This window comes from Cyprinodon tularosa, unplaced genomic scaffold (assembly GCF_016077235.1).
Source record: "Cyprinodon tularosa strain WSP-4 unplaced genomic scaffold, ASM1607723v1 ctg222, whole genome shotgun sequence".
Taxonomy (NCBI): domain Eukaryota; kingdom Metazoa; phylum Chordata; class Actinopteri; order Cyprinodontiformes; family Cyprinodontidae; genus Cyprinodon; species Cyprinodon tularosa.
The window spans coordinates 1,050,123-1,075,536 of NW_024038830.1; the positions used below are offsets into that span (position 1 = coordinate 1,050,123).

At 38.7% G+C, this 25,414-nt stretch overlaps 2 protein-coding genes across 5 annotated transcripts in view; one reads left to right on the plus strand and one right to left on the minus strand.

Annotated features, from left to right (window-relative positions):
* Positions 1–5,955, plus strand: part of evla (Enah/Vasp-like a) — a 61,414-nt gene extending 55,459 nt beyond the window's left edge. For 2 of the 4 annotated variants that reach the window (XM_038286210.1, XM_038286209.1), the window contains exons 7-14: positions 2,382–2,629; positions 2,775–2,890; positions 3,055–3,082; positions 3,246–3,288; positions 4,187–4,247; positions 4,352–4,409; positions 4,519–4,576; positions 4,667–4,704. In XM_038286210.1, the coding sequence (XP_038142138.1) occupies positions 2,382–2,629; positions 2,775–2,890; positions 3,055–3,082; positions 3,246–3,288; positions 4,187–4,247; positions 4,352–4,409; positions 4,519–4,576; positions 4,667–4,704 (650 nt within the window). Of the gene's footprint in view, positions 1–2,381; positions 2,630–2,774; positions 2,891–3,054; positions 3,083–3,245; positions 3,289–4,186; positions 4,248–4,351; positions 4,410–4,518; positions 4,577–4,666 lie in introns of all 4 variants that reach the window. The other 2 variants (XM_038286208.1, XM_038286211.1) reach the window with 1 other exon arrangement.
* A 3,067-nt stretch (positions 5,956–9,022) lies between these two features.
* On the minus strand, positions 9,023–15,966 carry degs2 (delta(4)-desaturase, sphingolipid 2). Its single transcript, XM_038286266.1, has 3 exons — positions 15,815–15,966; positions 12,221–12,963; positions 9,023–9,849 (listed from the first exon to the last, which is right to left on the minus strand). The coding sequence occupies exons 1-3, from the start codon at positions 15,894–15,896 to the stop codon at positions 9,706–9,708; spliced, it is 969 nt and encodes a 322-aa protein (XP_038142194.1). The 5' UTR covers positions 15,897–15,966; the 3' UTR covers positions 9,023–9,705.
* Positions 15,967–25,414: the final 9,448 nt, after the last annotated feature.

A 25,414-nucleotide genomic window follows, 5' to 3' on the forward strand; every position in this document is an offset into this window, starting at 1 on the left:
GATGGTAGTTTGAGGGTGTGTGGTGTCTCAACTGATAGACATTATTGAACCATTATTCCTGTTCTCTAAGAGAAAATCCTGAAGGCACACCGGCACCCCACTGCTAGAGAGCTCAAAAAGGGTTTGGTGTTATTCTGGGTTTGAGACGTTTCCTTAAGCAGAACCTTACTGCTCAAAAACCTCCCAATGTGGCTGAACCAGAGCAGTTCTGCTAAGGAGAATGAACCAAAAGACTCAGTGAATTATTGGCTGCTGTTTTCTCCAAAGGGGCACGACCTATTATGTTTATGGTGCTAATTTTATTTCAAATAGGGCCAGGTTGACTTTGATGGCTCTTTTTCCCTTAATAAAGGAGATTATTATTATAAAAAAACTGTAATTTCACCTAATAATTGAGGTTAACATTTAAAATATGTTAAAGTTTAGGTTATGATTGGTTATATTAATCTTAAATGACATTTGTTTCATAGTTTTAAACATGTAGGACTGAATTCTGTTACATACCCTGCAGGAAATGAGAAATAGCACAATTTTAAGGTGGAATTACAAGGAATAAGTTCCTTATGAATTTGCAAGTATGAGTAGCTTGAATTTGAAAAAAATCCTTTAAGTTTTTCCTACTTAACAACCCACATCCAAATCCTGACCAGTCCTATAACTGTTCTCTGACCCCCTGCAAGAAAACACTTATGCTCAAACGAAGTTTTAAGAAAAAGCAGCAAGAACCCCCAAGACAGAAAACAGTGAAGCCATTTTGTTCTTGCAGCTTTAGAAGGGAGAAGAAATTCCACCTCCTTGGGCAGAAGGAACCATCCCACAGGAAAAAAAAAATTTAAATCTGAAGAATTATTTTACAGGAAGGCAATAAATATCTTAAGAAAATGTGCCATCTTTGAACTATTATTGGACATTTTATATTGAAATTACATTTTGATATTAAACAAAAATCTGATTTATCCAGTTTTTTAAATGACTTTGTCACATTTTAGCATTCAACAGAAGATTTTTTTTTAATGAATTTGGCGAAATAATTGTGTTCTGCATGCTCTTTGGAGCCCTTCGGTGATCCAGTAACATGAACATTTCTATAGAGGGTCACCAGAGAAGCATGCAGAGCATTTAGCTTTTTGTTACCTGGTCTCAAACCTACTCAGAAAGGCAACTTTTGTTAAAATATCACTTTGAGTGAGAGATTAAATTAGCTTTAAGGATGTAGATATAATCTACTTAATCTGTAATGAATGGCAAAAAACTAAATAGTGTCTCTTTGATCAGTGACTGATATATGATGCCTTTCTGAGGAATTTATTCTCTAAACTTTGTCACAGTTTGTCACGTTGCAAACAAACAAAACAGGTAGAATCTGTGTTTTCGGGGATTTATTTAACAAACCAACCAAACATTGTGCAGAGGAGGTAGATAACACTTAAAAGATGGTTCTTAGGTCCATTTGGGACAGCCCAAACATGAGATCCCCAGGGGGAGATAAGGGGGAGGCAGCATCATGCTTTGGGATGCTTTTGCTCTAGCAAAGATGGAGAAGAAGGTCAAAAGAGAAAAATAAAGGCCAAACCTGTTAGAGGCTGGAAAAAAAAAACAAAAAAAAAACTGGAGCACATGTTCACCTTCAAGCAGAATGGGAAAAAAAACACGAACAGATAGAAGGACTTGAAAACTGATATCTACAGACCCTTCCATCCAGTTAGACTGAGCTTAAGCAGTTTTGCAAAGAGGAATGGTAAAAGACTTAATTATCCATGTGGGGTAATAACCCTAGATTTACAAAAAAATTAGAAAAAATACCCCCTGACAGACTTGCTATTATAATTTTTATAAAATGTCTTTTTTTTTTTGGGATCTGTTTAAAAACTGCAATGGTTTGCACTTTTATAATTACATGTGGAAAATTTGAAGGGGCATGAACACTTCTGGAAGGCATTAGATTTGGTTGATTAAAGAGCGATTAGGTTAAAGAAACATGAGAAACTGAGCTGTAAAAGGTCTAAGAGATCCCAGGCTGCCCAAAATGAGAATAAGCCAAAAGATGCCAACCTCTGCATGCGTTAGAAAACTTAATGAGTGTTACAGGTGGAGCTCTAGGTGCACAATTTATGAGGCGCGGCACTCGACAGACTCGTAATATCAAATATGTAGTAACATTTTGGATCTAATCTCGTCCTTCACATATTTTTCCCATCTTGAGCTCTTAGCACATTGTTCTAGCTGTTACTTTCCGCTTGCAGTTGCTTCCGAGTAGTCCTGAGTCTAAAATTAAACTTCTCAGACAGTTTGGGTACAACTGTACCTGCAGGAAGTGATGTTTTTTTTTTCCACGCCAACACCCACTGGTTTTAGTAAAGCTGTCGCTTTGCTCCGTCCAGGTGGCCCTGTCTCTGCAGGTCACCCTGCTATGCTCTCTGTGGCTCCGCCTCCAGCTGCGGCTCCAGCACCCATGGCCGGTCCGCCAGCTCCGCCACCGCCCCCAGGTCCTCCCCCTCCAATGGCGGTGCCTCCACCTATGCCCCCTCCTTTGCCCACCGGTGGAGGGCCACCTGGGGGCCCACCTGGGGTCCAGCCTTCGGGACTTGCTGCAGCTCTCGCTGGAGCCAAATTACGGAAAGTGCATCGGGTGAGCTCTTAGTTAAAAAAATTCCCTAACCTTTCATTTGGAGTTTTCATAAATGCTAGTGATGGATGTACAGGGACATGTTGCCCAGTATTTGTCTCTGGCTGCACCTTGGGTGAAGACTGTATTGTTCGATGGTTTTTTCTAGGATGAAAGCAGCCCGCCTGGTTCTGGGGGTAAATGTGACTCCAACCGATCAAGCGGGGGCAGCGGTGGCGGAGGAGAGGGTCTAATGCAAGAGATGAATGCCTTACTAGCTCGCAGGTGAAAAAAAAGAACAAAAATGCAGGGTCTATAAAGAGTAAATCAATGAGTTATCTGATTTAGCAAGTATAGCGTGTCTGTTTATTAATAATCTGTTTGCTCTAAAAATGAAAAAGTTTTTTTGGTCCTGGAGCTTTTATCTTTTTTCTTTCATCCTCTCATAGGCGAAAAGCTTCAGAGAAACCGGATGAGGTAAGTTGAGCTTTTCTGAGAAAAAGCTCAAATTTTACTTCAGCAATTCAGAAGAGAAGTAATCTGAAGTGACGGCAGATGTCTTTTTTCGGTCTAGATTTATAGCCTGTTCTAATAAAACGTTTATATGTTATATTTTTCACATATTTGGTCTTTCTTATAGGATGATTCTGGTGGTCGAGGGGCAGGTCAGCAGAACTCTACAGGTACCGGATAACTCTCACCGCCCATCATCATACAGGCCAGATGATTTAAATCACTTTTGACTTATTTGCAGCAACTTAGTTGAATATTTCTTATGAGAAGACCTTTCTTATCTCAAAAGATGTTTTAATGCTGGGTGCTTTTTTTAACCACAAAGTTAGCTGATTGATCTTCATAGAGGAGAAAGGGTCTGAAAAGGTTGTGATGCCTTCAAATTTAGTCCACATTTTTAAGCATTTCTAAGCTCACCCACTGGTTCCAGGACTGCTGAATTGAAGGCTTATTTGTAATTTTTTATTTTGAGTGATCCATTTAGAAAACTACAAAACAACATCACAGCTGAAACCTTATTAGACAAGAACAATGTGCATTTTGCAGCCACCTATAACAGTTTGGCGGTGAGTGCAAGTGTTAAGACAAATTCTCATCTCAACTGCCCGCAACAAGAACCAGTGGATCTCAACTGTTCTTTCCATGCATGCACGGGTTTCCCCTGGTTTGACCACACAGCCAGCAAACCTTATTGTTCTCCTTCAAAGTCAACCTCAGGGGCCAATTAGTGCATACATGCATTTTTCATTTACCTGCCTGCACTAATTGCACACGCATGTGTGTGAAGTTTTCCATGTATGCATAGATGAGCATGTGAGATATATCACAGCAACCAGAGCAGAGAGCTGCTCACACAAGTCAACTGTTATTATTTGCAGAACGATATCTTGTGTCATTTCTGTTGAACAGATACATATCTTCTACTGTAAAAATTACTGGAATATTTTGTGTAAATAAATGCATAAGAACTTGAGTTTCTATTAGACGTTTAAATAATAGTCTTAAAAAGTTGTTTTTTTTATTATCAGTGTTTGTTCAGGTGCAATTCTTTGTTCCATTTATTTACAGATGCCCTGAAGAAACCGTGGGAACGCTCCAACTCAGCAGACAAGTCCTCCCTGGTGTCCAGGTGAGCAGATTAAAGAATCATAAAAATAAGATATTCAGAAAATCAAATGGTTACAATCATTAAATAAATAAGAGTAAATTCTTCTTTCCTCTTTCCTATTGCAGAGTGAGACCTGTCGGCAGCGCTGGTGAGGCTGATACAGAATTCGACCGGATGAAACAGGTTTTCTATGCTGCTTTGTGTACCTGCAGAATTCATTTGGCATCGTTGTTGGAGCTGCTTGGTGGAAAATAAACTCACATGCATATCCTATTTATTTCTCATTTTGCAGGAAATTTTGGATGAAGTTGTGCGTGAGTTACACAAGGTGAAAGATGAAATTATTAACGGTAAGAAAACAACCAGGGCTCAGGTTTCCAATCAAACACATTCAACGAAATCTCCTTCAATCTCCGTCTCTTTGTTTTTCTTTTTTGCAGCCATCAGACATGAAATTGGCAGAATCGGTACGTCCTAATCTCATCCGAGGGCGTCGGATGAAGGAGTAAGAGGGGGGCGGGGCTGGGGGGTGGGGGTCAGGAGGAGGACGGACACGCAGATGCACAGACACGAGGACCAGGGAATGTTCTCTCAATGTTTCTGTGACCTCGCGACGCCACGGTGCAAGTTGCAGAGACGTTGTGCCAACATTTAAGTCTGCTGGACAGCAACACGGAGACAGAAATAAACAAAGGAAGGATTTCCATGAAGGAAGCTGAAAGACTGATGTTCCGATTAATTTAAAGAAAGGAGGAAACATGGACTTAAAGCTGAATTGAAGAGACATTTGTACTGAGTTTGGTGTTGTGGTCCTCTCTGTGCACCTAGACTCAGTCAGCCCAGTGTTGCAGCTTCTTTTGTCTCTGTTGAGTCTTATGAAGAAAATATTTTTGTTTTCTAAGTTTTTACTGTTTTATTATTTAAAACTGTGGTGATGATGATGACGCTGTTGACGACAATGAGTTATAGATGGTATTAGAGAAGGACAAAGGAATCTTGCACACCGTTTCTGTCAGCTTTTTATATTTTCTATGGCTGCTTCGGTTCGGTTTCTCCCTGACCATTTCATGAGAACAAGCACAACATGGGCAGAGCTGCAGATGCAGACCCACTGGCCCTCAAATGGCATATTTAAAACAAAAAAATGAAGGAAAACATTTTTCTATTGTTGCTCATACTGGTGTTTTATGTCTAATCTTTTCTCTCCATAGATTAAAAAAACCTTCCATCTCTCTTGAGGCAGAATGACATTGAAGCATTATAAATTGAAGTGCAGTCAGCATACAGCTCCAGTGTGATGGAGGAACACGTTGGGGATCGTTCATGAAACAGGCTGAGTGTAAATGCCACCCTGTTTTACCTATGGAACGCTGTATTCTCTATTATTCATCTTATGCTTTGTGAACCTCCCAGTATGCATGAAACTCCCCAGTCTATTTGTTTTCTATTTGGTTCAAAACTTAATTAAAAATCTATATAAATGGTGGTACATTTATTATAGTGGTTTGTTTCCCCTTTAAAAAAAATGCAAAGAGTCTAGCTCAGCGTTTGAGTTTGATCTGGAGATGAATGTCCTGAGGAAGTTTCATGATGAAGGTCTATGTGATGGTGGTTTAACGTGTTTCTGCAGGAGGGATCTGGATTAAAAACTATTTGCTGGATTCTGTCCACTCTCGACTCGTTCTGATTTAAAAAAAAAAAAACTGGAATTAAATTTATTCAAACAAAATCCTTGTATGTGTCTGTGTGTGTGTTCCAGTCACAATCCTGTTTATTTACACACATTGACCACCCATTAAAAGAAATACTAAGTATGTCCCTACAATGCAGGGGTCTGCATTTGCAAGTTTGGATCCAAAAAGACAGCTGCCATCTCCCAACGGGCTATGCTCTATGTATACATTTAGATGCAAGTTGTAAAACACAAGGAAAACATTCTAACTTCACACAAAAACATTCAACTCATGACTTTCTTGCTCTTAATTCTCTCGATTGCTGTTGTTAACTTTGATTGTGACTCAGCTGTTCATGTGACGGCAACGGTTTGTAAGGTAGATGTGAACAAGCTGTACTTCATAGAGATCACCTTTACACATGCAAGAAATGGGAAGTTGTTTGACTGGGGCATAAGATTTGGTTACTCTGAGTATTTCACATACAAAACTCAAGGTCACAGAAGATGAAGCAAAAGATAAAATATTCAACTTTAGATTTTCTGGAAGAAAATCCACTGCTGATATCAGATGGGAATTAAAAGACTGGCTTCAGTTTAACTTTACTGCAACAGTACAACATGCCAAACCTTTAAGCAGCAGAGGACCAGAGCAGGAGTCACTTCTGTCAAACAAGAACAGGGAACGGGGTATTATTCAAAACTACAGAATTACAAACAATGGGGGGAAAAAAAGGTCTTGTTCGATGAGTTTCTGTGTCAGCTGTGAAGTTCAAACTGTAGGTTCAGACATAAAACCAAGTCTAAAGTAGTAATCCATGCTGCTTTGTATGAACCGTTCAGGCTGCAGTTGGTGGTATAATGGTGAGGGGGACAAATTAGCTAAGCATGCATGTTTTTAAATATTAGGATGCAGAGAACACAGATATACGGTAAGCTGTTGCTCAGTAAATATGCAAACACTGCCCTTAGTGTCTCTAAGCCCTCAGCTTACAAAATGCACAGAAATTGCACATTATTATTGGCACTTGAAGGTGATCTGATCTGCTTTAAAAGTTTTTAGAATTGCAAATTGAATCATCCCTATGAGTAATTGAAAATCATTAGAAAGGACATCGACACAATTAAAAGAAACTTTCCAACTTCAAAAGGCATAGACTGAGAACCTGTCAAAGAAAACCTGATCTAGGTTAACCAGAACCTGAAATAGACAAACCCCAACATGCAGCAGACCAACAGGAAACCCACTGATGTCCTGTTTACTGCCAGAAGCTGCAGGTTTATCCCATAAGCATTAGGCTGAACTTAGTGGGTGGGAAATTACCGAACCATTGATTAAAAGGGAAAAAAAAAAAAACCACATGTATTCAAAAGTGCAAAACCACTGCTCATCAGGCTTCCTGGTCTGCTGGTACGCTTTTCACAAGTGAGTCAAAATAAAACAGCTTAACAAATATTTATTTTTTAAAAAAAGTGAGTAGTAATTGACAGAACATTTCACAAAAACATTTATAAAAACAAAAAAAAAACCTACCCTGATGGGTTAGAAGTAAAACTGGTGTTAAGGGAATTTAATGCTCAGCTAAAGCCGGGCATAAACTGAATAATTGTTTGCCCTTTTCAGGCCGATTCGCCAGTCGTGCAAAAATTTTTCAATCAGGCCAAGCTTCAAATTGATCGTGCATCATGTATTATACGGGGGGTAACAAGGGCTGATTAGCCTCTGACGACCACCTTTCAATTAGGAATCATAAGGTCGGGAGAAAATCAAACGTTTTAAATTCAGCCGGCCGTCATAAGATCGCATCAGAGAATCGGGTCGCACAGTGTCAGAAATTCCATTGTGAGCTGTGAACTTTTATCATTGAAAAAGTCACTGAGTTACTTGAAAAGACTAATCAGATATGGGTTGTGCTTGGTTGCCTGGCAACAACTTTTAAGGGTTAGCCCTTTTTTAGGGGAGCTCAGGTTGCTGTAAAGCAGCACTCTGGGTCACGTGTTTCCTTCAGCCACGGATCAGACCCTAGGACTGGGCAAAGAATTGGATTGGAAATATTATCATTTAGAAAGATGCAATTTTCTAATTGCAGAGGCCCTAAATTTTAGTCACATTAAATTTAACAGGACTAAGACACTAAATTTTAACCCTTTAAGAGGCAGTAAAAGGTGGGTTTGGTGCCACATAGAAGAGAAGAGAGTTGCAGCTAGCATGCAGATCCATGTATGATGCCAGAAGCAAGAACCTTTTCACTGAAAAGTCACATTAAAGTCCTGCATTAATGGAGCCATAGTAAAACAAAGAAAACCCCTAATGGCAGCCATTGCCTTCCATAGGTGGCAGACCGCGTTATTAGGGGTAATTACGTTTTTACAAAGCCCACAGCTGAGAAGGAAACTTTTTTCTCTATTAATAAATTAACTCATATTTAAAAAGGTATATATATATATATATATATATATATATATATATATTTAAAAAGGTATATATATATATATACATACATCATTATTTTTTTATTTGTGTTGTCTTTGTCCAATATTAAAATATATTTGACTATCAGAAACACTTTAGAGTGCCAAAAACTCTACATTAAAATGAAATGTTTGTTTTTTCTTTGCTGTAGGTGTAGATAGCTGTAGGCAGGAAGGATCTTATGTAGCCGTCTGTTTTGCGCCGGATCTGGAGAAGCCTCTGACTGCAGACACTGATGTTGTTTAACCTCTGACGAAGAGGATGCTCAGTGTCGTTCACTTTATGAAGAATTAACTTTGTTAAATCATCTCTAGAGGTTCTAAAGGAGTTCCTAGAACAGAGTCACCCTTCTTTATTAGCTTGTTGGGCTTTTTAAAGTCATGCAAAAACCTGATCTAGGTTAACCAGAACCTGAAATGGACAAACCCCAACATGCAGCAGACCAACAGGAAACCCACTGATGTCCTGTTTACTGCCAGAAGCTGCAGGTTTATCCCATAAGCATTAGGCTGAACTTAGTGGGTGGGAAATTACCGAACCATTGATTAAAAGGGAAAAAAAAAAAAAAACCATGTATTCAAAAGTGCAAAACCACTGCTCATCAGGCTTCCTGGTCTGCTCGTACGCTTTTCACAAATGAGTAAAAACAAAACAGCTTCACAAATATTTATTTTTAAAAAAGTGAGTAGAAATTGACAGAACATTTCACAAAAACATTTAAAAAAACAAAAAAAACCTACCCTGATGGGTAAGAAGAAAAACTGGTGTTAAGGCTTTTCTGAGATGTTTTCATGTCTGCTTTTGGGCTGCAGTCTCCATCAGGTGGTTTACCACAGAACGGAGCATCACCAAAGAAAAGCTCCTCTCACTGAAAGTATCAACACTTCTTCCTCTTCAGCTCCGTTCTACCAAAGCAAAATTAGACTAATTGTTTTCAGCAATATGGGGTTAATATTAGAGCTCTTATCGGGGATGGTCTGGCTCATGGTGACTTTCAGGAGAGGGAGGGCACTGGTGATATCTCCAGTGATCATGACAATGTATGAGACCTTGATGTTAGAAGCAACCGCCATCCCCAAGTTAGAAGTTTTCTCTGCAGGAATGCATGTATGAACAAAAATCCACTTTTTCTATCCAACTACTCCTGTTTGCAACTCTAAATACAATAGTTTTATTTACTTTTTTTACAGAGCAACAAGACAACAGGAGAGAAAACTTTTTTTTTACATCAACTGCATCAAATGTGAAGAAAAAAAAACCAAGGCATTTCTCTGTGGTAAATGTCAATGTTTAACAACTTTAATTTACTTTTCTGATTAAATATAACCAACAACCTATTCAGACTTGCTCAGCTTGTACTCTCGTTTGATTCTAGCGTAAGGACCGATGCTGTCGTCGAACACAAAGTCCCACAGTACCCGGAACCAGGAGGTGTGCTGAGGCAGGGAGTCATAATACTCGGCTGCGATCTTTTTGACCTGCAAAGAAAACACAAAAAAGGCAGCTTAGAAAAGCATCAGGCATTTTAAAAGCTGTAGTGGTGTGAAACATTGCCCAATGCATTACAGATGCATTTTATTTAACTTTTTTAATCACATTTTAGACAAAGACAACCTGTTTGAAGGTAAAATAATGTAATGTAATGTAAAATAATAAAAGAAGATCAAGATCTTGATACAGTCAAACACGGTGGTGGTGGTGTTATGGTCGGGGCTGTTACAGGACCTGGATAACGTCACAACTGATGGGGATCATGAATTTTGCTCTCAAACAGAAAATCCTGTGGGGAATTTAATGCTCAGCTAAAGCCGGGCATACACAGAATAATTTTTTGCCCTTTTCAGGCCGATTCTCCAGTCGTGCAAAAATTTTTAAATCAGGCCAAGCTTCAAATTGATCGTTCATCATGTATTATACGGGGAGTAACAAGGGCTGATTAGCCTCTGACGACCACCTTTCACTTAGGAATCATAAGGTCAGGAGAAAAATCAAACGTTTTAAATTCAGCCGGCCGTCATAAGATCGCATCAGAGCATCGGGTCGCACAGTGTCAGAAATTCCATTGTGAGCTGTGAACTTTTATCATTGAAAAAGTCACTGAGTTACTTGTAAAGACTAATCAGATATGGGTTGTGCTTGGTTGCCTGGCAACAACTTTTAAGGGTTAGCCCTTTTTTAGGGGAGCTCAGGTTGCTGTAAAGCAGCACTCTGGGTCACGTGTTTCCTTCAGCCACGGATCAGACCCCAGGACTGGGCAAAGAATTGCATTAGAAATATTATTATCATTTAGAAAGATGCAATTTTCTAATTGCAGAGGACCTAAATTTTAGTCACATTAAATTTAACAGGACTAAGACACTAAATTTTAACCCTTTAAGAGGCAGTAAAAGGTGAGTTTGGTGCCACATAGAAGAGAAGAGAGTTGCAGCTAGCATGCAGATCCATGTATGATGCCAGAAGCAAGAACCTTTTCACTGAAAAGTCACATTAAAGTCCTGCATTAATGGAGCCATAGTAAAACAAAGAAAACCCCTAATGGCAGCCATTGCCTTCCATAGGTGGCAGACCGCGTTATTAAGGGAAACTGTTTTTTCTCAATTAATAAATTAAGTCATATTTAAAAAGCTATATATACATATATATATAAATCTTTTTTTATTTATTGGTGTTATATATAAATATATTTGACTATCTGAAACACTTTAGAGTGCTAAAATCCCTACATTAAAATTAAAATTAAATGTTTGGGTTTTTTTTGCTGTAGGTGTAGATAGCTGTAGGCAGGAAGGATCTTCTGTAGCTGTCTGTCTTGCACCGGATCTGGAGAAGCCTCTGACTGCAGACACTGATGTTGTTTAACCTCTGATGAAGAGGATGCTTAGTTGTTCATAATCGTATTCACTTGATGAAGAATTAACTTTGTGAAATCATCTCTAGAGGTTCTAAAGGAGTTCCTAGAACAGAGTCACCCTTCTTTATTAGCTTGTTGGGCTTTTTAAAGTCATTTGCTCTGATGCTCCTGAACTAGCAGAGGAAGAAATCAACTCTCCATGGAAAACAAGCCGCGCATCACAGCTTCTGTAGCATTTATACTCTGTGCGGCTTTCCCCCCATTCTGGCTGGACGGGCGTGTAGCACAAGCTGTAAGGTGACGTCATCACACTACATGAGGAAGTAGGAAACACAGCCTTTACAACTTTATCAAAGCCTCTTCGTGCAGTTTGGGAAGGAGTCATTTATTTCCTGGGGTTATTCCAAAATCTGCTGATAGTGGTGATATTCATTACAGGATGTGTCTAAATGCTTCCATTTGCGAACCCTCTGCAGCAGGAGCCGCTGCTCAATCTCCATGTTTTCCACACCGATCCGTCTGGGAATTTACTAATTTTCTTAGGTGCTCCGTGCGGAAATTGTGTCTGCACGAAGTACGAGTGGAAGGCCATGGAAGCCCCAGATGACGTAATTTGACTGCGCAGACCTCCTTGAGGTGTCAACCATAAACCAAGCTTTAGGAAGAACAGACTGCTCTGTCCCTTCTTGTAGAAAGCTTCACTGTTGCATCTCCAGGAGTTCTTCCACATCACTGGAACGATCTCCTGGTTCAGGCTAAGGTTGAAGAGAGCAAATCTGTCTTCATAATCCAATAAATGAGCAGAAGCATTTCTACAGCCCTCTATAAAAGCTTCAGATTATTATTTATGTCATGGAAAAGGAAGCCATGAGCCTCCAACACCTATGCTCATCTTCTACCAATGGGTTAATAGCAGTCACAGAAAATATGACTCAAGTCCAAAGTTTACCTGCTGCTGATGCAATCATAATGGGACACAGAGGAGGAGACTCACTCACCTGAGGTAGTCTACTGCCAGGTATGCTGGGGAAGTCATGGTGCTCCATGTGATATCCGACATTGAAGGTGATCAAGTTCAGTGGTCCATAGTACGAATAGGTCTCATGTCCCTTCAGGAACATGTAATGTTCTGCTATGAAGTGTCCAGAGATGGGATGGATCCCCATGCACAAAATGGATCCGGCAATGAGGTAAACGATGGGCTTCAGCCCCCAGAAATAGAAGATGACTGCATCCACTAACACCTGAACTATTGTGTTCTGGATCTCCATCTGGCCCACTGGTTTCGGGTTGACCACCAGCGGTCTTAAAGCGTAGAAGAGTGGCTGCAGGAAGAGCCACAGTAGCTTCCTAGCAGGCGTGCAGAAGAACCACCCCTCCCAGTCTGTTGGGATGTCCACATCTAGCTGGTCGCCCCCAAGATACCGGTGATGGTCGATGTGGTACTTCTTAAAGGAGGCGGAGTAGGGAACTCCGATGGGAAGGTTGGCCCACATGGCAAACCAGCGGTTCCATTTAGCGTGCTTGTTTCCAAAGGCAACGTTGTGAGAGATGTCGTGAATGGCCAGAGTCAACGAGTGGTTGATGCAGCCCCCGAAGGCGTAGGCCCAGAAGAGGACCCACTTCCAGGGAAGGTTGTGGACCAAGTAGCAGGCAAGCAGCTGGGTTAGGACCATACCGGACACCACCCACTTCAGCTGAGGGTCTGGACCCATCAGGCTCTTGATTTCTGGGTATTTCGCTGAGAAGAGAAACAGAGAGAGGAAGGATGTGAAAAGGAAATTATTTATTGGTCAAGGCAGCAACACTGGGATTAATTAAGTCAATTTCAAAAGGAGTCCATATTGCAAGGTGCTTATCCTCCTCCCGGGAAAACCTGCTGACAAAAGTAAGCTTTAATTAGCAGAGGTGTTACTTTGCTGGAGGACATGACACTAAACTGCAGCCGTTAAAAAAAATCCACTGACAAAAGAAGCCATTAGTATTGCAACATAACTCTACATCATAGGTATACAAGTTTGGATCTGTAACACTGACCGCACCTTATAGAAAAGAATAAAAGTCAGAAATGTGGTGCAATTAAGTTATGAAAGCCTTCACATGACAGCTAGCATGTCAGGCAGCTTAGATACCAGCCTGTAACTCGCCATCCCAGGAGAGTCGAATGCAAATCCACAATGCTGCTTTGTTTACAGCTTCCCAGTCTCTACGCAAATTCAGCTTCCTCGTGTAAAGTTTTCTCTTGAGTTTGCATTATCAATTATGTCACTGCAATTTCACGTTTTCTGACTATTTTAAGCAAAACCTCTCCTCAAGTTCATGTTTGGTAGGTAAGAATTATTCAATGCTTCATGTTGTTGTAAAAACAATAAATCATGATAAGAGATTATCACAGTGTAGCTGATCAGGGGTCGTTTTTAATCTGCTGCATGATGGGAACTTATTTGAACACGTTGCTTGGATTCAGCATTTAGTGACACATATTTTCAGCCCACTAGCAGGGCATAAAGATAAATGAGTAACCAGCTGCTATAAAAGAGCTGTTTAAACTACCTAATGGATCTTTGTGCGTGCACACACACACAGACACACACAGTGAGGTCATTATTTGGTTTTTACTTCCCCATGCAAGGGAGGCAACCTTTGGTATTACAAATGATTGTTTAAATCTCCAGACTGAGGTATTAAGAGTAAAAAGATTTTTTCAACTGAAATATGCTAGAGTAAAACTTGTTCTGGAGAGATAACATTCAGTAGTTATCATGGGAGACAAAGTATGATGAGTGTTGCAGTAATTTATGATCTTGTGACCTCATAAGATAGTCACACCTCTGACAAATGTCTTTATGATGATAAAAAAGTCTATATGCGAGTTAAAAATGTTAATATTCTGCCGACATGCTGCGAAACAGGAGCTCGATGTATAAGAGCCAAAGGACAGTACGTACCATGCAGGAAAACAATGAGAAAATGTACTGCCATGCGCATGGGGTTGGTTTATCATAATTAGAGCAAAACATATTGAATAATTAATGGCTTGGAGGTGTTAGAAAATTAAAGACAACACCTTGGAGGTGCTCGTTTTGCAGCAATACGACCACATAACGGCTGGAGAGAAAAAAACAAAAAGCTAGGATCAAATTTACATCAGCAGGTTGCCACCTTGTTAACCTGGGCTTTTTAATTATTAACACCAAATATCAAACAGAACAATAAAAATGCAGTTTTTAAAAAAAAATGTAAAGTTCAACAGAGAAGCTGATAAAAAAGATTGATGATTTATAAAGTCTGTTTAAAGGCAGTTTTAAAGGGTTAAGATTTATACACACTAACTCCCCCCAAAGCTTCGCACTGCTGCTCATCATGGGACAATAATGTGTTTTGTTACCTAAGAGGCCTGAGGCGTGTTCACCTGCATGTTATATCAATAAGGGACGCAGTTGGAAAAAATTACACGACAAAGAAGGCTGAAAGAGAGGGCTTAAAAGCTTTATTTGCGCTACATGCTCATTTACTGACGGTCAGCAGCCTGAGTTTGAATAATACCATTCCTTTCATAACTGAGTATCAACACTATTTGCATCCTGACTTCAGCACTGACAGGAGCGGAACAAGAGATGCTGGCCTGAAAGCCCCTAAAAGTGTTTTTTACCTAAAAAAATAAAAATAATTAAAAGTGGGGAAACCTGTAGCCAGTTAAAGTCAGATCAGGAGAAATTCAAGTTCTGGTAGAAGAAAATTAACTACAGACTTTAACTGTTAAACTTCCTCATAAAGAAACCAACATTTAAAACGATTCATCCACTCACAATGAAACATTGTTTAACATTTCAGGCCGAAATCCAAACATCTCCATGAACCTATTGGGCATAACTAGTAATTTCTGGTATTAGTATTATGATAATTAGTGACAGTTGTTTTAGTAGCAGCAGTTTAACCCTCTCTGTTTGTCTCAGTTCCAGTTAGTTTATGTAAGGTTCACTAAATCTAGTCTAACAAGAGAGAAAATCAATGTGATGGTTTACATCAGTCCATCAGTTACTGGTTGCCATGGTATCAACTAACTGACAAGAGCAGAAAAAACATAACTTGCATCAATAAATGTCAGAAAATATATTTTTTTTTAATTTTTTACAAGTTATACATCTATCATATTGTTAAAATAAAAATATTTTTACGAATATAAAATGCTTGGAGGGAATTCAGTTTTATTTTATTAGAGCAAAAAATGTTTTCTCTGTTTTTTTTTCCTAATTATATTTGCTAAATAAATAGACAACTCAAATAGGTTAGACAATTTTGTTTAAACTGTATCCTGCTACATTACAAATTATCTCGAACATTTATCTTCATGTTTGTTTTTCTTTCTTGTGTTTAAACTCAGCTGCTTTTTTTTTCCTGTAATGACATCATTTTTTGCATCCACTGTGGACAGATAGCCCGTTAAGCAACAGCTAGTAAACAGGTTTAACCGGATACGTTTTATAAGTAGGGTAAACTGCGGAGCAATATGAAGCCAAGGTTCAGGTTAAAAAAAAAAAAAAGGATAAATATCTTCATTCTGTGTGTCAATTCAAACTTTAGAAGCTCACCTAGGATTTCTTTCCTCCTGGAGGTGTGGGGTTGGTCAGTGTAGACCCACTCAAAGTCTGCTCTCCCACCTGTCTTCCCCATGGCTCTGCTGAGTGGAATCTGGCGTTGCGGAGTTCAGTGTGTCATCAAAGCCTGGCAGCAGTATCGAGGCACGCCCACGCGCTCACCTCCAAGAGGGTCCGCCCTATTTGTACGCCGGTGCGACGGGGAAGCGGCACCGGTCAAGTGTTGTGGAGATACTCACCTGTGCGAAATGTCTTCTATGAATAAAACAAAAAAGTGCCCTCAGTGCATTAAAATGTAAAATAATATAAAGGTCTGAGAAGTTAACTCTTTTATAAGGAGAGACATTCAAGTTAGATAATTTTTCAATTAAAAAAATTTACCCCGTTTGTCATCCCATGGAGCCGGCAAACAAAAAGGAGCGGACCCGCCCTGAGGCAAGGTGTGATCTCCAGCACCTCCCTCCCCTAAATGCAGGTAGGAGAAGGGCTCAGGGAATAAATTCATCGTGCACCTGCTCACATGAGTGTAACCTTGCTGTGGGTGTAGCCCACTCAGGGATAAATGGTACAGAGGGGAGGAGTGGGGAACTGATTGTCTGATCTCAATTAGCAGGACCGAAAGATTAATCTCAGCTCTCATTAGAGGCGCTGAAAAAAATATAGAGAAATAACCAATGGCATAACTATCCAGAGACTGCAGTTGCTTAGGGCCCCCCGACCCCTTAGAGGCCCCATCAGTGATACCTAGTAGACCCCTATGCAATTGTAGACTGGGAAGTCTCTTTGCAGATGTAAGTGTACGAAAAATGTCTCTGATACTGAACTGACTGACCACACCGTATCGTATTTATACCCCAACACATGGCAGATTTTAACTTGATGGTGAGCCGTTTTAACACGACACCAATAGCAAAGCAGACAGTGGTACTTTTAATTACTATGTTAATAACTGTGTATATTTCATTAGACGGTTGGTAAAAAATACGCTCATATAATATGTTTCAAACCCCAAAAAAGATCTTAAAAGAACGATGTATTTGAGTATTTTATTTTTTTACACTACAACTTGGAATTATGGGTAATCCAGAGGTGTTGTACTTCATATTGGGCCCACCCAGATAATTTTGCTTACGGGCCTACTGTTGTGTCGTTACGCCATTGGAAAGAACATTAAGTATATTTATTGAATAACTTTATTGATCTCACGGTGGAGATATTTACTAGTTAGATCGGCTCAAACAGTCAAAAAGAGAAAAATGTGCATGGATATATATACAGAGTATACAGTGCGTGCACATATAACAGCTTTATATAACAGCTAATAAACAGTTAGAATACGCCCCATTTATTGCCAAAGATAAACAATAAACGATGATGTCATTTATAGATGGAAAACTAATAAAAGGTATTGAGACCTTGTAAAAAAAAAGACGTTAGTTCAAAAAAAGATGAGAAAACTTTAATTAAATAGGAATCTTCTGATACTTGCATATAGAGTTGTCAAATAACTAAGTATAAATACTTTATTTGTGTAGTTAAGTATGTTTTATTCAGTATCTGTACTTTTGTGGAGAACTTTGTAGTTTCAATCACCACATTTGAACACAAGTATTGGTACTTTCTTCTCCTTACTTTCTCCTAACAGGCTTCTGTTCTTCTACATATTGAGAATGAGCTGCTGCAACAAGACGGGAGACTGTAAAACATTTCAGTTGATGACTCATAATCTGATTCACTAGACATTCCCCTTTTTATTAGATTTTAGATTTACATGTTGAATATGTTTAACGTTCTATTTCAATTTACCTCTGCCTCCAACTTTAATGGTGTGAAAACCAGATCTCCAAAACTATTTAACTATTCAGGCAGGACTTAAGTTCAGTCTCTATATTGTGTCTGACATTTAAACTAAGGACAAATCTAGACAGAGTCACTACTTTTTCTATAGAGGAATATTAGTCTATTTTTTCTGTATATAACTGTTCCTTTATACCAGATGTTATTTGTGTTTTTCAAAGAAAAAACTTTGTTTTTCTTTTATACTTAAGTACATTGTAGAACCTGTAATGTTTTACTTTTACTCAAATAAAGGAGTTCAATATGTATTTTTACTTTACCTAGTTTTTTTTTTTTTTTTTTACACAAATATCTGTACTTCCACTGCTGTAAAGAATATCGGTACTTTTGACACCCCTGTTCGCATTTGGTTTGATCCTTCTGTCTGTTTCATGATTCTGTATGACTTCCAAATGCCTGAAGGTGACATGATTTTATCAAGAGCTCGGACCCACATGCAGAGAAACCAATTCAGAGAGACCAGGGGAAAAGTTTTAACAGGTTTATTGAAGACATAATGCAGAGTGAAGTGTTGCTCTGAACACTGCTCAACCGGAACTGAAAAGTGAGGGGAAGACACAGCGATTAGTTCAGGCTCAGTGGGAAATTTGATTTGTGAACTTGGAGAAGAGGATTTGGTTGCTGAATCACATTTACAAAGAAGTTGTTGAATCTTTGACTCCAGTCTGTATGCTGTTGTTCCAGTGTTTGTCTGATTCGGTGGAGGGCGGAACAGGGTTTACCCAGAATGCGGTCGTTTGCAGGTGAACGGAGAAGCTGACTGCCACTTAGATTTCCTGTGGTACTTGAACGGGCTGTGGTACAGATTAATCCCTTGCTCAGTGTGAAACTCAAACGACCTCTTGGGGAAAAGTGGATCCAAACCTCCTGTTTGTATCCCCAGCTCAGTTTGAAGCACACTTGATCCTTCCAGGGAGAGAAGGTCCGAAAAATCCAGTTTGCAGGATGACTTCCCAAAACTGGCAAACACTCTGGCGTCGAGGTAGTGGCAGTCAGCAGCTTAGGAACTCTCCGTTAACAAGGTAACAATTAGCAGGTGTGTGAGGAGGCGGACCAGAACCAGGCGCCTCCTGGTGGAGGAAGGGAGACAAACACAGAAACAAAAACACAAAGACAGGAGTCCTGACAGAAGGCTCCACATTCAATGATACAGAGTCTATGTAAACATCTGGTTTTAATGTAGATGTGGAAAAATCCAATAAAATATATTATATTGAAAAGTTTGATTATTTCAGTAACTAAACACTGATAATTACAGGTCTCCTCCGTTAAATACGATTTACTGCTAACACCCACAGAAAAACAACATTAAAGATGAGAATATTACAAACATTTTCAATATAGCAATGTGGGTTTGGTTAAAAGTCATGTAAAACGTAATGATAAGTTGGAGGCATAACTGCAATACATCATAACCAAAGAGGATATGTTTTTAGAAAAGTTTGTGTGCTTGTCTATGTTTCTGTTTACAAGATACCTTTAAAAGTTATGGATGGACATTTTATCAGGGGTGTACCTCGTGCCAAAGAACAATTTATTAAATGTTGGTGATAATCCAGATCATAATCTGGACACAGGGATTTTTTGGAAGATACTCTTAAATTGTGAGAATTGTGTGGGGAGTGGCGACCTAGTGGTTAGGGCATGGAGCTCGCATCCAGAAGTTATGATTTCAAGCCCCTATTCAACAGACTGCCACTCTGGGTCCCTGAGTAAAGGCTATTAAAGGGGAACATTGTTTTTTTTTTTACATTGGCCCCTTGATTTTACGTTATCACATCATGTTCTACTCACCCATATTAGTTTTGTGTCATTTGGAGCTGTTCTGAAGATATTCGGTTTTGTAATCCAAGTAACGTCTTCCTATGGGCAATGAGTTGAAGGCACAAACTAAAATGTTCATAATTTATTCTTTATGGTGCGCCAGCATTCATAACATGTAGGCGAATCACTATCCCCCAGACATCGGCGGTTATATTTTTTATATTTATATCTTTTAAAAACAAAGCAGAGTGTGTATGACGTAATCCGCGTGCCGGACTGGAGTAGTAACAGGCATCCCGGGCCACAGACGGCTACACTCCACCCCTTATATTCATTCGGCTAGCTAATCTGAATCTTTCAATTCCATTTCGAGAGCAAGATCATCTGTGGTAGAAGCACTAAACATCTTCCAGGCGTGTGAGTAAAATTAGCAGCAGTTCAGCGGACAGGATGAATGAATGGTAGCCGGCGCGCGCGTATGACATCATACACAGTCCACTTTGTTTTTAAAAGATATAAATATAAAAAATATAACCACGGATGTCTGGGGGACAGTGATTAGCCTACATGTTATGAATGCTGGCGTACCATAAAGAATAAATTATGAACAGTTTAGTTTGTACCTTCAAGTCGATTGCACATAGGAAGACGTTACTTGGATATAACCTAACGGAATATCTTCAGAACAGCTGCAAATGACACAAAACTCATATGGGTGAGTAGAACGTGATGTTATTACATAAAATCAAGGGGCCAATGTAAAAAAAAACGGTGTTCCTCTTTAATCCCACACTGCTCCTCGGGGACCGCACAATAGCAGCCCACTGCTCCCAAATGGGGGTGGGTTTAAAATACAGGGAGTTAATTTTGTTGTTCTGTACTTGTGACAGTGTAATGACAATAAAAGCTGGAGAGGAAAAAAAAAGAGAATTGGGATATTTCGCGGAACAAGCAATTCCCCACTAAACCAGAGGGTGGCAGCCGTGATCATTGGCAGCCTCAGCTTCAGACTAAAAAAATCTGGAGGTATTATACTGAGGGGAAAAAGCAATACAAGAAGAGGTAACGTTGTTAATTTGTAAGCAGGATCAACAGAAAACATTAATGTTTTTCTGTTTGTTTTTTTTTAACCAGAGGTGCACCTCATGCTAATGAACAATTGATTTTAATTTGGTAATGATCCTGATCATGTGTGAGTGTTAGCTATGGGTGTAAGTTACAATTTGGGCCTTTCTATTCTGTATTATTTCCATTTAGGATAAAATAAAAAATAAACACTTTTGAATTTACTATTATATACATCTGTCTCTGTCTTTCAGGAATTAATCTAGGGGTTGTTGGTCACCCTTGCACCCAACCCAGCACAGCGATTTGTTGCTCCCATGGAAAAATCATGTACCAGAGTGCAATTCACCTTATAATAAAAGCAGTAATACTCTGAAACAAAATATGATATAATAGAAGAAGCAGTTTTGGTTCATTTTCGCAAGATTAGTTAAAACACAAAGTACTCCCAGCATCAAGCAAATGACACTTCCCAGAACCCAGCATATCCCTAAGCACCAGTTCACATGGATGGACCAAGGCTGGAGGGAAACATTATACACCCCAAACCCTAAACTTGGCTACCATCCTAAAAAGACCCAGAACGTCAGGGCGGTGGATGTCTGTCTGAATTCATGACTTCTTCAAAGGCTCGTTCAAATACGATTAACAAATTTCTCCTTTTTCATTATTTTAAGGATGAGTCCAGTAGATCCTTTGTGGCTTTGATGCATTGTAGGTTCAGCTGGGGCAGAAATGGTGGACAACGGTCACAAGAAACGGTATAAAAAATATCATTGGGACTTAAAATGAACTTTTTAAGATATTTTAGTTAAGTGTTTAGGTTGGTTCAAGTTAAACTTATCAGTTTGTTAAGATTTTACATAGTTTTTAAGAGAGTTCTTGAGTCGGCTTGGTTGTGTGTCCCTGTGAGGAACTAGCGTCCTCTCCAGGATGTACGCTGCGTTCTGCTCAAAGACTGTTGGAGACAGAAACTGTCATGTTGGGGTCTAAGCGTCTAACCCACATGCAGAATCCCTCTTCAGACAGGGAAAAGGTTAAATAGTTTATTCAAAAAGTTTACAATAATTGTGCACAGGATTTTGGCTCGTCAGACTGGTCACGGGAGGGAATCCACTAGAGGAGGACAGATCAGCTAGAGTGGATCCAGGAAACTTGCAGTTTTAAGGTGACTTGGATTAATACCTGCTCAGAAGAGAATCAGATCAGCAGGGGAGGAATCTTGCGGGTCTGGAGGCTGGCCGGCAGGCTGAGGGCTAAGGGCAGAGGCAGAGACTGAGACTGAGGCGGAGGACAGACAGGCAGGTTCCAGGAAGTGATTGTTTACTCCAGGGTCAGGCAGGTTTCCAGATTAGTCAGGATCTGAGAGGCAGAAGAAAACAGGGTCAGACTAGTTCACAAAAATTCAGAGAACTGATCAGAGAAGCTGGCTCAGGTTTTGCTGGTTCCATTACTGGCAAACACTCTGGCAGGGAAGTGTCAGCCTCCTCCTCCTTTAGTATGCCTCATGACGAGCAGATGGAAACCAGGTGTGTCGAAGTCAGCTCACGCCCTCAGGAGGAAGATCTCAGGCGCCGTCTGGTGGATAAAGTTAGACATGCCTCCAGATCCCAACAGAAACCGGTCCTTTGGGATATCGATGGAAAAGTTAGAATTTGGATGAAAATGTTTGTCGAAATGATTTAAATCAGCACCACTGAAAAGGCTGAGTTACATATGGGGCACCCATCTGTGTGACACTGACCCCAGAGACACAAACAAAGACAAGTCATGCAAGGTAAACGCAGTAGCATGGCGGCAGAGTGGTGCATGAGGGTCACAGAGACAGCTTTAAGCTAGTCGTTTCAGAAAACACGTTCTGCATGTCTACATGGACACATAAAGCCAATGTTTTTAGATCTTTCCACACCAGAACCTGGTTTCAAAAATGATCATCTCTGGTCTCCTTTGAGACAGAATCAGTCAGGGAGAAATTCCTTAATGACGAACACTTTGTGGATTTACTGAAGTTTGTCCATTTGAACCGAGTATTTGATTGATCAATTCAATTTCAATTCAGTTTATTTATATAGCACCAATTCACAACACATGTCATCTCAAGGCACTTTACAGTTCACCAGATCATACAGCCAAATTGATTCAAAGTTCTTTATCTAAGGAAAACCAGTCGATTGCATCGACTCATTGAATCTAAGGCAATTCCTCTCACTAAGCATGCTTGTAGCGACAGTGGAGAGGAAAAACTCCCTTTGATCACTTAAAAGATGGCCAAAATGGCCGTCTTAAAGGATATTAACATGACTTAATGGAACATATTTGTCTAATATACATAGAGGAAGACCTTCCCCACTCAGATATTACACCTTTCATAGTATGGAATGATAAAACTAACCTATATCCTATAGTTGCGTCTTTCACTCCTCTAACAGATCTTTGTGCCATCCATTTCTTATCAAACCTCAACACAGATGATGTTTTGGAAACATTACTCATTCTTAGAGATATCATATTGTTGCTCTTAAATATTAATTTCAAAGATGGAGGTTTAAAGCTAATGATGACAACATTTCTTTTTAATTGTGAGCTTTTGAAATTAGAAAAAAGAAAATTAAATCTATTAGTGATATATCAAAGTAAAGAAAAGGGCAAAGGACACCATAACTTTTAGCTTAAGAAATTCCCCGTTTCTGATCAGGAGGAAAATAAAATCTTTCCACATCAAACAGCAGTTTAGATTTAATGTATGAAAAGAGAAGAAAAAAAAAATCATTTGATCTAAAAAAAAAAAGATCAAATGGCTTTTTAGCGCTGAGGGCCTCTCTCATTCAGTATGCCTGTCCTGTCCTCTCTCTGCACTCACATCCTCCTGCAAAAGCATTGATCAAATGTTATTCAGATTTCTATGGAAGCACAAAATACATTCATTAAGTAAATGTATTTTAATAAACCTTTATGATAATAGTGGATTTGGTGTCCCGTATTTCATCTTGGACAATACAATAAAAGTCAGATGAAAAGAAAAACAAATATCCTTCCCTACTCTTTAACATCAAATGTTATTTCTAATCATATTCTTTCAGTTGGTTAGTCTCTATTTTTCTAAGCTCTGTAACATTATCCCTGAAAACATTCAAATCAATCTGTGCACATTCCACAAACACTGTTTGCTGTCCTGGTTATTGATTTACAAGCAGAACTATTCTCCTCCCAAATATAGCCTTTGGTATAATAGAGACATGCTTCTTAAGATCAAATCGCTCTGCTTTGACAATTGGAAAACAAATCATTTAATATACAATAAGGCAGCTATTTAATAATCAAGGTTTATAGTTTAGTTGGAGGTAATTTATGTCTGACTTTAAATTGCGAATGATTGCAATTTAATTTGTAAATATGATCATAAAAATCTTTATATTATGTAAAAATCCAGGAATTGTGTCATGAATCTAATTGAACCTTCTACTGCAAAGATTTGTTTTTATTAAGTTTACCATATTACCTACAAGCACTAAAGTTTTATTGTCATAGGTTTTCCTTATATCAATAAGAAAATGTATGATTCTTCTTTTAAAATTCAAATATGCAATTCTGCAAAATTAATTTCAAGCATAAGAAGCACAAGCTACGTTATTTGTCCCCTGTTTTGTATGCTTTTTTTTATCTGTTAGCATTAGGAAAAACATTTGATTAGCATTTTGTTTATTTTTTTAATATAAATTACTTAAAATGTCACGCTAACAAGGACACAGCAGTGGAGCTGAGCTTTCAGTGTCAAAACCCTGGTGGACAACCAGGTATTCTGTTTGCACTCAAACACCCAAGAATGACAAACAGATGTATGACACGATTTTAAAGCTAATATTTATTTTTTGTCTTTAAAGTCCAGTCCAGTCACAGCTTCTAGTTCCTATAAAGAATACTATAAGGGGACAACAAAAGAAATCTGAGGGCCTCCTGATACACACACATCTAACTTGGGCATGGAATGAAAGCAAATATGCTGTTTACTTTTATGGATTGCATATATATGGATTGCATATATATATATATATATATATATATATATATATATATATATATATATATATATATATATATATATATATATATATATATATATATATATATATGTGTGTGTGTGTGTGTGTGTGTGTGTGTGTGTGTGTGTGTGTGTGTGTGTGTGTGTGTGTGTTTGTGTGTGTATAAATAATAATAAATGCTCCTGAACTAACATTTTATTGAGCAACACAATGAAGAAATACCTGAAATCTGTTTTTTTCTGTAATGTTGAGGAAATATTCCGTCAGACTTCTGCACATGTTGACAGGTATGTTTTTCACTGTTCATGAGCAAGGTACTTTAATTTGTCAGGGATTTTTTTGTTTTTTTAGATTTATTTTTATTCAAAATCAATATTTTATTTTATTAAATTACAATTTGGTACATTTTTATTTATTATCTCTTTTAAGTGCATAATGTGAACATTTACACGGGAAACAGAGCCCCCTAGCGTCTTAATATATTATTATCGGTGCTTTTTTTTATGAAAACATTTATCAATTTCCATTTCTCCAAAGGAAAGAGAAGTAGGGTTTTTGATTTAATATGATACAAGAATCGTTCCTAAAAATGTTCCCTAATCCGTTATTCATTAACAAAACAAACGGTTTCTGTTCAATTAAATGTGACGTTTTAGATAAGAAAAAAAAGGGAAATAGCTCATTTTTGTAATTGAGTGCCAGGGTATTTTCTTATTGGGTTTGCATGTTCTTCCTTTTGGCTTCTCTTTAGGTTTATTTTAATTGTGTAAACAGAATTAAATCATATATGTCTAGTTCTGATTTTTATAACACAAAGAGAGACTTCATTTTTTTTTTGTTTTTTTCAAATGCAAAAACCAACATTCAA